Raw genomic sequence first — 17,500 nt, forward strand, 5'->3', positions numbered from 1 at the left:
ATGATGGTACTCGTTAATCATATGCAATCAAAAGAAATTAACACTTCACTTGACTTGTTATCCTTCTTGTGACAAATTGTTCTTACACCCATTTTTCTTGCAACACAATATTATCCTCCTCCTTAGCCCTTTTACTGGTACGCTTTTATTTCAGCTCCTGAAGACGATTGACCCTCCTCGCTACTGAATGTTGTACCTCAGTGCAAAACCTCCGACACACCTGCTACCCTGGTACATGACAACCCTAGCGACCATCAGATCACCAGCAACCATCTGTAGATATGCGCTACTGCAGTGTTTCAAGCGTTGCAGACGCCTCAAGGACAAGCTTTGTGCAGGAATAAACATTGCCCTTCAAGGGAACACAGCAGACAGGCCAAGGGTCCAGCTCCACCAGCTCGTCCTCCACCCAGGGACACAGGGGTCTCCTAGGGGGTCTCATATCTATCTCCAACAATAAACCATCAAACTAAGACCACTTTTATTGACCGCTCAAATCCACCTCACATCTTGCACAGATTCGGGTGGCTTGCGGTGATCACTCGCTTACAGATGGAAAGAGATCAGATGAGGGCGACATGGTTCCGGGAACTGACAAAAGTGGTAGATTTACTTGGGAGCATCAAAAAAAAGAAATGGCAATGGGCAGGTCATATAAGTCGGAAACAGGACGACAGATGGACAAAGAAAGCAACAGACTGGGCTGTAGATAACAAAGAGGCCCAGGGCCAGACCAATGACAAGATGGTGTGATAAAATAACGAAATATGGGGGTCAAGACTGGAAACAAAACTCGCAAGACAGACAAGGTTGGTAAAGATTGGGAGAGGCAGTGGACTGATTCAGGCTGATGATGATATCTATATATATCTATATATATCTATATATATCTATATCTATATATATCTATATATACATACGTATATATATACACATTATATAATTATATATATATACATTATATATACACATATATATACTATATATAATCTATCTATCTATCTATCTTCGTGTGTGTGTGTGTGTGTGTGTGTGTGTGTGTGTGTGTGTGTGTGTGTGTGTGTGTGTGTGTGTGTGTGTGTGTGTGTGTGTGTGTGTGTACATATATAGATACACTTCATCACCATCAGCCTGAATCGACCCGCTGCAGGACGTAGGCCTCTCCCAGTCTTTTCCAACTTTGTCTTGCGTTTTTTGTTTCCAGGCTTGGCCCTCAAATTTCGTTATTTCATCACGGCATCTTGTCATTGGTCTGGCCCTTTACCTCTTTATATTTTCTATAACTCAATCTGTTACTTTCTTTGTCCATCAGTCGTCCTGTGTCTGACATCTATCACCTGCCCATTGCCTTTTTTTTTTTTTCTTTTTAAATGCTCTCAAGTATATCTTCCACTTGTGTCTGTTCCCTGATCCACGTCGCCCTCCGCTGATCTGAAAGGTTAATTCTCAGCATCAACCTCCTCATCCCTCTCTGGGCAGTTGTTAGTTTCCTCTCCAGTAATTTGGTACGCACACACACACACACACACACACACACACACACACACACACACACACACACACACACACACACACACACACACACACACACACACACACACACACACACGTGTGCATGAAATTATGTATATATTAGTATAGACATATATATGTATCTATTTATCTATATACTTTTCCATTTCCGTACATAAATTTAAACAGTACATGGTATGCCGCCATACACACATGACTACAAGGTCTATATACTCGCATACACAGGTACATCTATCAATATATGTAAACACACACACGTGCATATGCATATCTGTAAGTAAATCGATCTATATAAGACGCCGTCAGGGTGTATCAGGGGATGATTGTATCAGATGTCGCTCAACTGATAAGCGAAGCCATTCCGGGCACACCTTAGCACATGACTCATTCGTCTTGGCGCCACACTTTATATTACTTTCAAGGAGTCTCCGTATCTAAATGAAATGAAAATGCTGTGTGAGGTGTATATGTATATCTATACATATATATATATATATATATATATATATATATATATATATATATACACGTATATACATATATACACACATATACATACATATATATAAACATATATATATATATATATATATATATATATATATATATATACATATGCACACACACACACACACATATATAAACATGTAAACATATATATATATATATATATATATATATATATATATATATATATATATATACATATACACACACACACACACTATATATATATGTAAATACATGTGTATATAAATGTACATATATGTATGTATATAGATGTATACATATATAAATATACACACACATATATACATATATACACATATATATACATACATACATACATAAATAAATAAATATTTATATATATATATATATATATATATATATATGTAAATGCATATGTATATATGTACATATATACATATGCATTTATATGTATATAGATGTATACATATATACATATATATGTAGATATATACATAATTATGCATGTATTTATGTATATATGCATATAAATGTATATACACATATATGTGTATATGTATACATATATGTGTAATTACATTTATATGCATATATACATAAATATATGCATAATTATGTATATATCTACATATATATGTATATATAATCATATATATAAATACTTATGCACATATATATGTGCATAAGCATATATATACATATAAATATGCATGTATGTATATAAACATAATATATGTATATATATATATATATATAATATATAAGTATATATACACGTATATATGTATATATACACAACTATGTATATATACATATACACATTTATGTGTATATATATATATACAGGTATATATATGTGTATGTATATATATATATATGTATATATATATGTATATATTTATTATACAAATATATACACATTTGTGTGTATGTGTGAAAGTATTTACGTATATATTAGTAAATACAAATATGTGTATCTATCAATTAATATGCTTTTCCATTTCATGGTATGTCTCGATACACACATGGATACAAGGTCTATATACACACATACACATGTACATCTATCAATGTATGTAAACACACAGACGTGCATATGCGCGTCTGTAAGTAAATCGATTTTTTTTTATCAATGACTAACTTTCTTATCTATATAAGAGACGCCGTCAGGGTGTATCCGGGGATGATTGTATCAGATGTCGCTCAACTGATAAGCGAAACCATTCCGGGCACACCTTAGCACATGACTCATTCGTCTTGGCGCCACAATATATAATACTTTTATAGTCACTGGTCTTTCATAGGCACTGCATTAAAAGGATCCTCACTATATAATGCAGTAAAAAGGTTTAAGGTGTATTCAAAGGCTTGTTTATTGGTACAATGTTATTTATCGCTATTCATATTAGGATGCCGGTATTATATAAAATCAATCACTGAAATTTGAAACCTGTATTTTATGAACTATGGAATGTAAAGGACAATTTTTTTTTTTTCATTTCTCCTCTAATACTCAAATTACGCAGGTGACGACGCCCGCGAACAAGACATAAAACACCATTTCCGGGAAAGCAGGAATCATCAGCCAACCCAACACGATAAGATGCATCGCACTGAAACAATGCACTGCAAGTTCCGTCCTTCGACGGAGACCAGCAGGCAACTTCATCCGCACTGTCGTCTAATTCAGGATTCTTCAAAGTTCCGGACGCGAAAATGTATATTTATTCTTCTATATATATATGTGTGTGTGTGTGTGTGTGTGTGTGTGTGTGTGTGTGTGTGTGTGTGTGTGTGTGTGTGTGTGGACATACATTCATAAATAAATGTATATGTATATATATGCATATATATATCCACATAGACACAATTATATATATATATATATAAACATACACAGACATACATACACGCATATATACATAAATACATACACATAAACAAAGACATATACACATATATGTGTATATATATTTGTGTGTGCTTATATATATATGAATGTATATATGTATATATATATATATGAATGTATATATGTATATATATATGTATGTGTATGTATACATACACACATAACACACACACACACACATATATATACTTATATACATATTTGTATGTACATATATGTGTATACATATATATACACACATATATATGTATATATAGATATGTATGTGTGTGCGTGTGTTCATATATATAAATGTATATGTATATGTATATATATATATATATATACACATACACAACACAGACACACAGACACAGACAGACACACACACACACACACAATATATATATATATATATATATATATATATATATACACACACACATGTACATATATACACACATACGCACCCCCCCAAAAAAAGGACAGTATAAAAAACGGTTTCAGTTATGATGTATATTCTTTATGGTGTATATCTATTCTCTATTAAGGTCAATACACTTCTGCAAATGTTGATACCACCCTTTAAGTCTATAAGTTGTAATTGTTTTCTTGCTCTCGAGGAAGTCAATCAGCAAAATCCCCTCTACATCCCAGAAGACAGCGGCTATGACTTTTCCTCTAGAACTCTCAGATTTTGCTATGACTGGTCCACTTCCACCCTTGGGCAGCCGCTGCTTTGATTGAATTTTGTCCTCGGGATTGTACTGGCAGAGCCATGTTTCATCCCGTCACAATTTTCTGCAGTTTCAGAATCCTCAAAATTCAAAATTTCCATTGAAAGATCTACCTTAGCTTGCTATTGATCTACAAGCAACAGCCTAGGGGCCCATCGAGTGGAAAGCGTGCTTAGCCCCAAACTCTCCACCATAATTGTGTTTGCAGAACCAACAGAGATGTTGAGTGTGTCTGCTTTTGATTCAGTGGTTATTCGTGTATCCTTTTCAATCATGTCGCAAACAGCATCAATGTTTCTGCAAAACTGACGTTAATGTGGGGTTCATCTTCAATTTCGTTTCTTCCACTTCTGGACTGACTTATCCATTTGTAAGTTGTTGATATCTTTGGGGGATTGTCACCATAAACTTGTTCCAGAGTATCAATGATTTGCCTATTCTTCCAACCAAGGTTCATCATGAATTTAATGTTTATCCTGGCCTCGATTTTGGTGGATTCCATGTTGCCTGAATGGTGCCTAACTTCCAACTAGTGGCAATAAATTATTACCTGCATTTAAGGGTTCAAGTTTGAACACATTGGTACAATAATAATCAGCGCATTGAAATCAAATTTCTTACATGAATATTCTTGTACCAACGTGTTATAACGTGTTGAAACCTGAACCCTTACATGCAGGTAATAACGCATTGCCGCCAGTTGGAAGTCAGGCACCATTCAAGCAATTGAAAAAGATAGACAATTGATTGAAAAGGATAGAAAAAGATAAAACATAGTTCTACCAGTACGATCCCGAGGACAAAATTCAATCAAAGCAGTGGCTACCCTGGAGTGGAAGTGGACCAGTCAAAGCAAAATCTGAGTGTTCAAGAGGAAATGACATGGCCACTGTCTTCTGGAATACAGAGAGGATTTTGCTGGTTGACTTCCTCGAGAGCAAAGAAAACAATTACATCTATTATGAATGTGTTATGAGAAAACGGTTTAAAAAAATATATATATGAATAAAAAAACAGAACACACTGGAAAGCTGCATCAATGCATTCTCCTCCACCAAGACAATGCACCCGCTCACAGCCCTCGGCAGAGAAGAACTGTGCTATGTGAATTTCAATGGGAAATCTTCCCAAATCTACCTTACAACCCCGATTTAGCTCCATCCAACTTCTTTTTGTTTCCTAACTTTTAAAAAATCACTGAAAGGTACCAGTTTTCCATCGGTTGAAGATATAAAAAAAAGCTGCTCTGACGTGGTACAATCACATGACCTTCAGTTTTACTCAGATGGGCAAAATGTTGTGCTCATTTTCTATATTTTGTGAAATGTCTCTGCACATATATGACTCTGCTAGTGCTTAGCCACAAAGGAGTCAATTAGTAGCCCTTGTGACCTTATCTGATTTGAATTGGCGGGTAAAATGTATTTTTTACTAGTGCTATGAACATCGATGGAGTTATTTTTTTATTATAAACATTATAATCACTATAATGTTATAAACATTAATAACAGCAAATTAAGATAACGTAAACTATTTTCGTAAATCAAAGAAAAGGGTAAACGGGCGAGACAGGCAATACTCGTAATTGGCTCATTGGTGACTTAGTACAAGTGTAGCCATCTATGTGCAAAAACAATTAAACAAGTAAACTCACTGAAACTGTTTTTTTTATATGTCCTTTTTCTATGAATTTGTTGAAGCTCGTACATATAACACACACACACACACACACACACACACACACACACACACACACACACACACACACACACACACATATATATACATATATACATATGTATATGGCAATGAGTAAGATAGGTGTCGTGGATTAGGTGAATGATAAAAAGTGCTAAAAATTATGAGATAAATAGAAATAGAAATAATAACAGAAACAATAACAAATAGTACTTTTAAACTAAAAACTGCCAGAAAGTGACAACTAGGAATACTAGGTTCCATTACCGTGCTAAATAGGTTCATAAGGTCCTAATGCTCAATGAGAGTGCCACAGTAGATAGAAACAGCGGTTAAAAAAAAAAAAAAAAAAAAAAAAAATAATAATAATAATAACCCCCTCACCAGAAAAAATAATATAAAATTACGAAATCATTAGAACATGACAAGCATCACCTGCCCCCATAGGACGCTGAGTTACAGTGCCAAATCCTACAGGTATTGCAGTTTTCCCTCACTCAATTAGATTCGCTAAGGAACTGCCAAACCGCCAATATGTAAGTAAAGTACATCACAAAATCAGGTAGGTTCAAACATGGTTACCATAAAGCGACCCGTTGTCGCGGTCGGTCGAGGGCGCACACCAGTAGGCTTAGCAACAGGTAAAGAATGCGACACCTCTCCGAAAAGCTGCCAGATACAAAATCAAAATTTTTAACTTCTTCAACTCAAAACCCCATCCTTACCCATTCCAACATCGTCCTAAATCTCCTCTGCCACACCACCCATCTCCTTCTCTCAACTCAAATAATTTCAAATAGGTGTGATATAGTAAAAAATGTGGAAGCTATTCATAAAGTAAACACTGGCAGCCAGAGGACAAATTAAATTACACCTCTGAAGGGAAAGGGGCAAACTCTTCTGAAAACTGCAACCAAATTTAGCTAACTTAAAGACTAGAATCACAAAATTTAACCTTAACATCCAAAACAGATATTCACTTCCTAGGCTAATGCCTTCCTTTGCTATCATGAACATAACTGGCTTGAACAATGCCCGCATGAATTTAAACCTGTTCATTATCATTGATAATTTTCTCATTTTCAAACACCCATCACACGCAAACCTTTTTTGGACATGCTAATCACCTGTAACAATGGCACCTTTCATACAAGCGTTTACCTAAAGACAACCTTCACCGGCCTCGGACTTCACTTCCTCAGCTACATTCCATAAAAAAGAAAAGAAGGAAAAAAAAAAGGGCATTAAAACTCTAATCACTTGAGTCTATAACCTGTGTAGCAACTGGTCAACTTTCCATGACGAATTCTTTATAGCTATTGGGTATCCATTGTTTTTATTTAATAAAATTAATAAAACTTTCCTTTGCAAAATATTTTCAAATGAACTCACTGTCTCCGTTGTTAAAAAAGACCATAGGTATGTTAAACTATTTGTATATTTGTATATGGGTAATTTAAGTTTTGAAATTAGTAACCAACTGAAATCACTGTTACAAAATAATTACCCTCAAATTAAATCCACTTTTTTCTTCACCAACACTAACAATTGAGCCAAATTTCTAAACAACCTTTGAGATGTAACTCTGACATGTGTTCTGACATAGTGTCCTTAATTGTCTGTCTTTGTTGCCAATCTCGGTACGAGGGATCTACCTCACGATGGTTACGACACCGCATCCTAGAACACAAAGGCATATCCTTTAGGACTGGCCTTCCGTGGAGCAAACCATCTTTCTCCAACTCCACTCACGCCCTTCTGTAACACAGATTTTAGTATTCTATCCTCACACTCCTCCCACCCTGACCTTATTATCTCAGAATCCTTTTACAGAAGATGAAACCTGAACTAAACAATGCAACCACCGCAACCACCTTGTTCACCCAATAGGCCTTCCCTCTCAACCAACACCCACTTTGGTTAATTTTACCATATTGGCTTTTATAGTTTATGTATGTTATTTTTTTTTCAATTATATACTTCTATTGTATGATTAATTTATATGTTTTCATTTGCATTTATGTCTGTCTGTACACTTTCAATTCAAAAACAAACATCTGTAATTATTATTGTTCAAGGTTCTTTTGACAGTACTGATGATGGAGGTTTAGTTTTGCCGTCGAAACGTCTAATAAACATGAAATTCTTCATATATGTATATATATTTATATATATGTACATATATATATATACATATATATATTTATATATATGTACATATATATATATACATATATATATTTATATATATGTACATATATACACACATATATATAAAACATGTACATATATATATGTAAAGACATATCTATACCTATTTCTATATATAAATGTTTATATCTATCTATCTATCTATCTCTATATATATAAACAGAGAGAGAGATGCACACACACACACACACACACACACACACACACACACACACACACACACACACACACACACACACACACACACACACTTATACAAACGCACAATATATATGTGTGTGTGTGTGTGTGTGTGTGTGTGTGTGTGTGTGTGTGTGTGTGTGTGTGTGTGTGTGTGTGTGTGTGTGTGTGTGTGTGTGTGTGCATCGCTCTCTCTTTATATATATATATATATATAAATATATATATATATATAAACACACACATAGATAGACATATATAAACATATATTTATATATAGAAATAGAGATTTACATACATATAACAACAGGTGTTTGGAAACTGGAGCAGGTAATGCGATTGTCGAGCAGAATGGCAAGTAACCTGGCCTGAAGATGGGTAGCGCGGGAACCAAGGGAAGGGTGAGGACAGGTGGTTGGGGTGAGGCGTCGAGGGTGGGTGTGGCGTAACGGGGCTAGTTTATTCACAATGGTTTGAATAATGGATGTGTACTGTGGGATTTATAGCCCATTACCTGTATGACACTCATACACACTGACAAAAACATGAATAAACGTATAAATGTGCATAAATACACATAAGCATACATAAATACACACACACAAGCACACAAGCATAAATACATACACACATAAATACACATAAACAGACATACACATATCCATACACTCCGAAGAATAAAACTAAAGCCAGTTAATCATTGTAATTGTGATACTGAGAGCCCACCACATGGCAAGTATGACTATTTAGACAATCAATTTGCAATGGCTGGCAGATGACACCGGGTTCTTCAATGGCCGATCCATTCTTAACGTTAAGCGGTAATCGTTCTTTGTCTGATAATAACTATAAAGGTCTGGGTGTTTCAGCACATGCCCTTACTCCATTCTGAATTATTAGAACGATCCTCTTCATAACCAATTAAAGGTTGAGTTAACACTTTTCCCGTCCCACAACACCATAACTCTCCGCACCCCACTTTCACCTGATCTACGATTGGTCCTGGCTATGCAAAACATGGCGCTTTATCAACATCTCTGAAAGAAAGATAAAGAGAGAGAAAGAAACAGAGAGGAAGGGAAAGAAAGAAAGAAAGGAAGAAAGAGGGAGGGAGAGAGAGAGAATGAGAGAGAGAGAATGAGAGAGAGAGAATGAGAGAGAGAGAGAGAGAGAGAGAGAGAGAGAGAGAGAGAGAGAGAGAGAGAGAGAGAGAGAGAGAGAGAGAGAGAGAGAGAGAGAGAGAGAGAGTGGCAGAGAAAGACAGACAGATAGAAAAAGAGGGAGGGAGAGAAAGAAAGAAAGAAAGAAAGAACGAGAGAGAGAGAGAGAGAGAGAGAGAGAGAGAGAGAGAGAGAGAGAGAGAGAGAGAGAGAGAGAGAGAGAGAGAGAGAGAGAGAGAAAGTGGCAGAGAAAGACAGACAGATAGAAAAAGAGGGAGGGAGAGAAAGAAAGAAAGAACGAGAGAGAGAGAGAGAGAGAGAGAGAGAGAGAGAGAGAGAGAGAGAGAGAGAGAGAGAGAGAGAGAGAGAGAGAAGGTGGCAGAGAAAGACAGACAGATAGAAAGAGAGGGAGGGAGGGAGGGAGGGAGGGAGGGAGGGAGGGAAGGAGGGAGGGAGGGAGGGAGAGAAAGAAAGAAAGAACGAGAGATAGATAGATAGAAAGAGAGAGCGAGAGAGAGAGAGAGAGAGAGAGAGAGAGAGAGAGAGAGAGAGAGAGAGAGAGAGAGAGAGAGAGAGGGAGGGGGGAGGGAGAGGGAGGGAGAGGGAGGGAGAGGGAGGGAGAGGGAGGGAGAGGGAGGGAGAGGGAGAGAAAGGGAGGGAGGGAGGGAGAGAGGGAGAGGGAGAGAGGGAGGGAGGGAGGGAGGGAGAGGGAGAGAGGGAGGGAGGGAGAGAGGGAGAGGGAGGGAGGGAGAGAGGGAGAGCCTGGCTTGCTCTGTCAGGAAAGAGGCAGCCCTCAGGCGACAAGAGGTTGCTAAAAAGCAACCAGACTTTGTTCCTGCTTTGTTCCCCTAGGCACCCATGGCTCAAAGAGCAATGCAAAAGACTCTCCAAGAGGTGATAATCTCCTCTTTGACGAGGAAGACATGGCTCCCCTGCTGACTGCTGTAGTCATTGAAGTGGCAACAGCTTTGGGGAGGTTGAGTGAGGATGCAGAGAAGGCAGTCACGGTCGCCATGACGGCAATGACCCAGACTATTGCAGTCCTGAAGGGGAGGAAGCTGGAGAGAGCCAAACCAGCCACACCCTCAACCCAGGACGAGACTCCCCTCCCCACTCCAACCATGGCCATGCCCTCACAGGCAGAGCCAAACCAGGCTGAACCTGTGCAGCCAGTGCCAGAACAGGCTGACAAAAGTCAGAGCTACCAAAGGCTCTCCACCTGCCAGAGGACCCATGGATAGCCCTGACAAACAGCCCAAAAACAGATGAAGATCTCTCAATTAGCGAGGACTTCACAAAGGTGTTGTCAGACTTTAACATATCTCTCTCTAAATACAACGATGTCTCAGATGTAACTAACCAAGTAATATCATGACACACAATCTAAGCATACTACAGTGGAACATCAATGGCTTCAATACAAGAAATGCCATCCTCCGCACAATAGTGTGATCAAGGAATATTGACATTGTCATGCTCCAGGAGACATTTACAGAGGAGACTGTTCGCTTCTCAGGGTATCATGTCTTCATGCTGCCATGCACTTCTGGCAAAAGCGGCTTTATCACCCTGGTCGGAGCAACTATCCCTTGCTCCGCAATAGTCTATGCACCACAATGTGGAGACAAAGTTGAATCTCGTGCTGATGAGATTCACCTTGCCAGGGCCCCCTTATACTATACAATGTGTTTAACAGGCCATTCTGTAGGAATTTAGACATCAGCCAGGTCTGTGCTACTGCAGCCCAAGAGCGAGTGATGATAGGGGGGGGACTTCAATGCACACCACCCCATCCTGGTTCCCTGCAGGGCACCGGATGCTGCTGGCTATCACATAGCCAATGTGCTTGAGACATTCACTGAGATCGCTCTTCTCAATACCCAAGAGCCAACACATGTCAGAGGGGCCTAGACCTCACCTTGGCCACTACAGCTCTGTTGGAGAGAACAAGATGGTGTTTCGATGAGACTGTCACAAGTGACCACTATGGCACTATTACTACCCTCATGGATGCTGGCCCAGTCCAAATGCCACAACCAAGTCTAAGATGGAAAACAGACAAGGCCAACTGGCAGGCGTTTCAGAACGCCATGGCCCACTGTCTGAGATGCAATGAACCCCCACATAGTGAAAATGCTTGAAGCCAGACATATCAATGCCATAAATCAAGCAGACTCATAGACCATACCTAAAACTCGGCCTTGGTCCAGGATCCTCTCCTGTATCCTCAACATACACATCCCAGTGGGGTGCAAGATCATCTATGCAGACGATCTTGCAATCATCTCCACTGGACCATAATGTCTACTTAAAGCCAGTGCTGTCTGGACCTTGTATCTGAGGAGTATTGTAGGACAGGATTAACGATTACTGCAGCCAAATCATAAGCCATGGCTCTGAGACACGGTGTTCAAGGCACAAGTCTGAGGATCCAGGGAAAGGACTTAGAGTGGGTTCAGGACTTCCAATACCTTAGGGTAAAGATTGACTGGAGGTCCAGTACCTGGTTGACTGAACCAAACAAGACTGTCTGTCAAGAGAGCAATAACTGGGAGACTATGCTTATGTCGCCCTGATTGCCACAAAGACAAAATTAAGAGAAATATTGGAGACAGTTCAAAATGAAGCTGCCAGGATCATTCTGAGTACCCCAAGGTGGACAAAGGTCCTCAAAGGTCCTGATGGCAGCACATTTCCTTTCAAAGGTCATACAGGCTCCTAGGAACATAAGCCTAGGACAAGTTCACGAGCACTTTGCAAACAACTCCTGGCTGGTGTTGATATGCTATCAGCTCAAAGAACAACTATTTGCCAAGGGCATGGACTCCCCCATCCTGACTTTATCGAAACCCCACCGTGGGCACAAACCTTGATAGAGTTATGAGCTTGTCAAGGAGAAAAAATCAATACCCCATGCCTAGTCTAAAGGCAGAAACCGAAAGGGTCATTGAAGCCATCACTCCTCCGGGTAGTAGAACATACTCCACGGATCGATCAGCCTATCCCTTAAGCCACACTGCAGGCATCGGCTTTGCAACAAGGGATGCCACAAAATCCACGAGAGTAACAGACAACGCCTCCCTGCTACAGAAAAAGAAAGAGAAAGGGAAAGAGAAAAAGAGAGAGGATGTTACTGCATGTTACCTTTTTCATCCCCCAGCAGCGAGGGAGGCGGCGCACGGCGAGGCCTTGAGACGGCAATGCTGACCCCGGAGAGCGGACCTCCGACGGTCGTGACTAAGGGCCTCGTCGCGGCCGACCCTTAGAAAGTCCCATTAAAACTAAAATTCCCTATTCTCAAGGATTATTAAGAACTCTAAACATAATACCAACTCTACACACCGTAGCGTTATGCGGGTTTGGTCGTTTCCGTACCTCTTATTCAGAAAGTCATAAAACCCTTTGACATTTTACAAGAATCTATGAACATGGATCATACTTCAAAGCGTATGGGCAAAGCAAATATACGCACAAAATAACAGACCGGCGTAAATAAATCACACTCCTCTCTCTCTCTCTATCTATCTTTCTCTTTGTCACACACACACACACACACACACACACACACACACACACACACACACACACACACACACACACACACACACACACACACACACACGCAAAACGAATATACACACAAATAATCATATAAATTTCAACCTTTTCGACATACATACATCTCTAAATCTAATCATCTCAATCGCTGTGGCATCCCCCCTCCTCTTCCATATATAACCCCCATCGCCGTGTGTTCGGATATGGTTACCACAGGCACACTCAAGCGAACTTCCTCTTCCGGATCAGCAGGGCTACCGATTAGCTCACGACGAGAGAGAAAATACCTGTCTTACAGAAACTTTACGTCATCCTCTCTGCATTTTGTCCTTGTAGTGCAACTTTTAATACTTTAAGAGCCTCGTCCTTTATCCGGGCCCACTCATGTACCGTTACAATATCATTATTACTACCAATCTTTATTTTTACCAAAGACATTGCCATCATCATAATTAGAATAATCGCCGTGGGTATACAAAACAATAACATTAACAAATGAAAATATAGTAAGAACTACTTTTCTAACTACACTTGCTTACAAGACCTAACGTAACATCCATTCCTGCTAAGCCACCTTACAATTCATGTATGGCAACGATGGCAACTGCTCATAATTACCTTTACACGTGTCCACTTACGAGGCTGATAAAAGGTATAAAAACGCTAATGGCAACTGCGGTCTTGAACAATTGATAACTCATATAAACAAATGAGAAACCAAACACACACGAAAAGATCAATAAATATATCTACACATACACACACACAAACGAGCGGCAGACGGAATCACTTAGATCATTACATGCATGCTTATTTTAACTGATTATGAAATTAATACTTGTATAAATTAATACATGGTCGATATCAAGTGAAAAATTGCGATGGTCGCACACGCGTATACACATAATACTTTGTACTCTCTCTCGCCATTCTCACCCGCAAACATGAGCACAAATAGAAATGCATATACACATGTGCATAAACATCCTCAGACATATACACATCCATACACACACGCGCCAAGCGCGCGCTTACCTTAGCTCTTCACTCGGGGGAACATAACAAAGCCAACTGAGTCCAAGACCTTGCAACGCCGCGGGCGCTCACTCCCACATGCCTCGCGGCCATTGCACTGCTACAAGGGTAACACACACGCAAAGGCCCGGCCAGCAGGATCGAGTTTTTCCTTACCTCTCCGTGGGCTGCATAGCACTATCTTACGAGAAAGAGCGAGAACAAGCGAGAACACGCCCGAGTGACAAGTGTAACCGAAGCGTCACCGCAAGCTGTGTGTGATACGCTTATCTCTCTCTCGTTCTCGCTCGCTCGCTCGCTCTCTCTCTCCCTCTCCCTCTCTCTAGCCTAGAAGAGAACTTGAAAATTACCTCAGTTTAAACTACGAAGCCATATTTCCCCTACTCTTCAGTCTTCACTTTTAGGAACAAGCCACTTTGTCACTCAATCCCACGCTCTCTGTTAAGAGGGTGCCTCCTCCTGGCAGGGCAACTAGGGAACCTTATATGTTATCGCTCTTAAATGTTGCGATAACAAACTTTCCCATCGCATTCTATTATCAATAACTTTGATATTTTCTTTCTATCACAATAACTTGCCCATTTTCTTTCTCGCTTGACAGTATATCCATAAAACATACTTCATGATAAAGGATGGGTAATTGATTACTGCCAGAGACTTTTTGTGCAAAAGATTACTTTGATAATTGCAGAAATTTAAAGTCAGGTAGAAATATTTGAAGTTCTCGTTCACATAAAATTGTAACAAACTTCGTAAACACGCACGTCCGGGCCGAGCGCATAGAATAACAGACAGACATGGAGGCAGGCATGTGGAGACTGACAGTGTCTCTCTCTCTCTCTCTCTCTCTCTCTCTCTCTCTCTCTCTCTCTCTCTCTCTCTCTCTCTCTCTCTCTCTCTCTCTCACACACACACACACACACACACACACACACACACACACACACACACACACACACACACACTAATCATACGTCCTTCTGGTAACAAGAGCTCCAACCGTGAACAGTAAGGCCCCATCTGAGTTCCAAGCTATTCTTCCTTTCGCTCGCGAAACGTATCCGCACATAAAAATAAAGAATGATAAAATTATCAGAAAACAGGACGATTTCTACTCAATTAAACTATTTCCTTCTAACTGCAAGTTCCACAAAATTTAACGAGCGTAGAATTTATCAGGTGTGTACAATTGTGCGTCTTTCTGCATGGTCTTTGTATGTATTTGTTGGTATGCTTTCGGATTAAGAAAGGGAAATCGAGGTGAGAGGAGAAGGTGATCTAGAAGCATCATGCAATTAATGAGGCAGTGGTTTAAGAAATATACGAAAACCTTATTAATAAACAAATAAATAATATTCCCCAATGACACGAGGTTATTTTCAGCAAATTAGTCAACCTAAAGAGCATTACAGCGACTGCGCGTCGGGATTCACTTTCAACAATAGACGAAAATCCACATAATTGCATTTTAGGGAAAATTACTGAGAAAGGAATGAGGCAGAGAAAAAAAGGACGGCTAAGGAAAGATACGAGACATTGGTCACCATAACAACAAAAGTAACTATAATAACACCAGATATTATAACAATATCATAACGAAGGAGATGACAAAAAATAATGCAACCCAAAAAAGAAAACAAGGAATAATACAATATATTAATACGGAAGTTAAAAACACACTGCCAAAACTCAAATATTAAAACGATCCCGTTGTACTGTATAACCTCGAAACATTTGCACTTTCCGTACGCTCTCACAGCAGCGCCAGTTCCAGGCGCAAGGATAGCACGCGAAATAAGAACCATGGGGATAGGTGGTGAGGGAGAGGGAGGGGGAACAGGAGGAAGGCTACAGCTTGGGTAATAATGCGACATGTTAAACGAACGAGGAACGACCCCCAGATGTGTATAAAATGACTGGTCAGAGTAAAGATAGGCCTACATGAAAGATCGTGTATTAGCGTAGTTAAGTTTCTTAAATGGGAACATATAAAATGATCAAAAGAAATCACGGACAAAAAATAAAGACAAAATAAAACAAAGGAGCAGCAATGTGAAAAACAGCTAAGGACTCTGCCCCCCCCCCCCCCTGCCTTTCTGGCTGGGGAGGAAAGGGCTCCCCAAACATGACAGTCTCTTCTGCTATCGATCACATGAGGGAGGAGGAAGGAGGGGCAAGGGGGAATCACTCCAAACCATCCATCTAGCACAATCAGAGGAGACACACACGGGCCCCTACACGCAATCTTAACATATCTTTCATCAGGAGTTTTGTATTTGTCTATTCAATTTATTACCAAGAAAATTCTCACGTTAATTCATTTACTTGCTAAGCCCCTAAATTCGGTTTGCTTGTTACCTGACATGATATGGTAAAAAAAAAAGTAAAGCATCTTCCTCTCTTCCTTATTTTAATAGTGTAATTGTAAATGACCAGAAATAGCTTTGTACTTAATAAAAATAACGAGACTCCGAGCCTGCAATCTTGCAGCTATGACGTAAAAGACAAGAAAACACAATTGACATTCTTGACATCACCAGTATTCATACCAAATAAAATCGATCATGTACACAGAGCTCCCATAGTAAGGGTTGCTCGACTGCTTGAAGCAACTGTGACCAAAAGGGGACGACCAACTTTTCCCTCCCCCGGGGTAATTTCAGTCTTCGAACTTCCCTCATTGGTAAATATTTTTAAAATAACGACTGGATGAATGAAGCTAATGAAAATTGACAAATAACAAACTCGTGTGTAGATATGGACTTCATCTTCATCTCAGTTATTGCAAAAAAAATGCACAAATTCATGACCCCTGATTTTGATATGGCAATCAAACGGGTTTAAGAATAAAAGCTTACATTGCTGAAAAGCGATACACCAAAGAATTACTGAAACATGGAAGATTTCATGGCAAGTGGTATAAAGAAAGGGATTAATCAAACTTGATAACGGTGTCCGCGTTCAAAGTGGGTCATGAGAGCTTACTAAAGTAATTACCCATGAGT

General features: G+C 39.3%; 1 protein-coding gene across 10 annotated transcripts in view; it reads right to left on the minus strand.

The window, feature by feature from the left end:
- The window catches only part of LOC125041856 (tyrosine-protein phosphatase non-receptor type 11-like), a 122,360-nt gene that overhangs the window by 57,566 nt on the left and 47,294 nt on the right, over positions 1 to 17,500 (minus strand). Inside the window, exon 1 of one of the 10 annotated variants that reach the window (XM_047637214.1) lies at positions 14,652 to 15,084. The exons of the other annotated variants lie outside the window; for them this stretch is intronic. Within the exon in view, the coding sequence (XP_047493170.1) occupies positions 14,652 to 14,668 (17 nt within the window). The 5' untranslated portion in view covers positions 14,669 to 15,084. Of the gene's footprint in view, positions 1 to 14,651; positions 15,085 to 17,500 lie in introns of those variants that run through there. 10 annotated transcript variants of the gene reach the window in all.

The sequence above is a fragment of the Penaeus chinensis genome, chromosome 31 (genome assembly GCF_019202785.1).
Source record: "Penaeus chinensis breed Huanghai No. 1 chromosome 31, ASM1920278v2, whole genome shotgun sequence".
In the NCBI taxonomy this organism is placed as follows: Eukaryota; Metazoa; Arthropoda; class Malacostraca; order Decapoda; family Penaeidae; genus Penaeus; species Penaeus chinensis.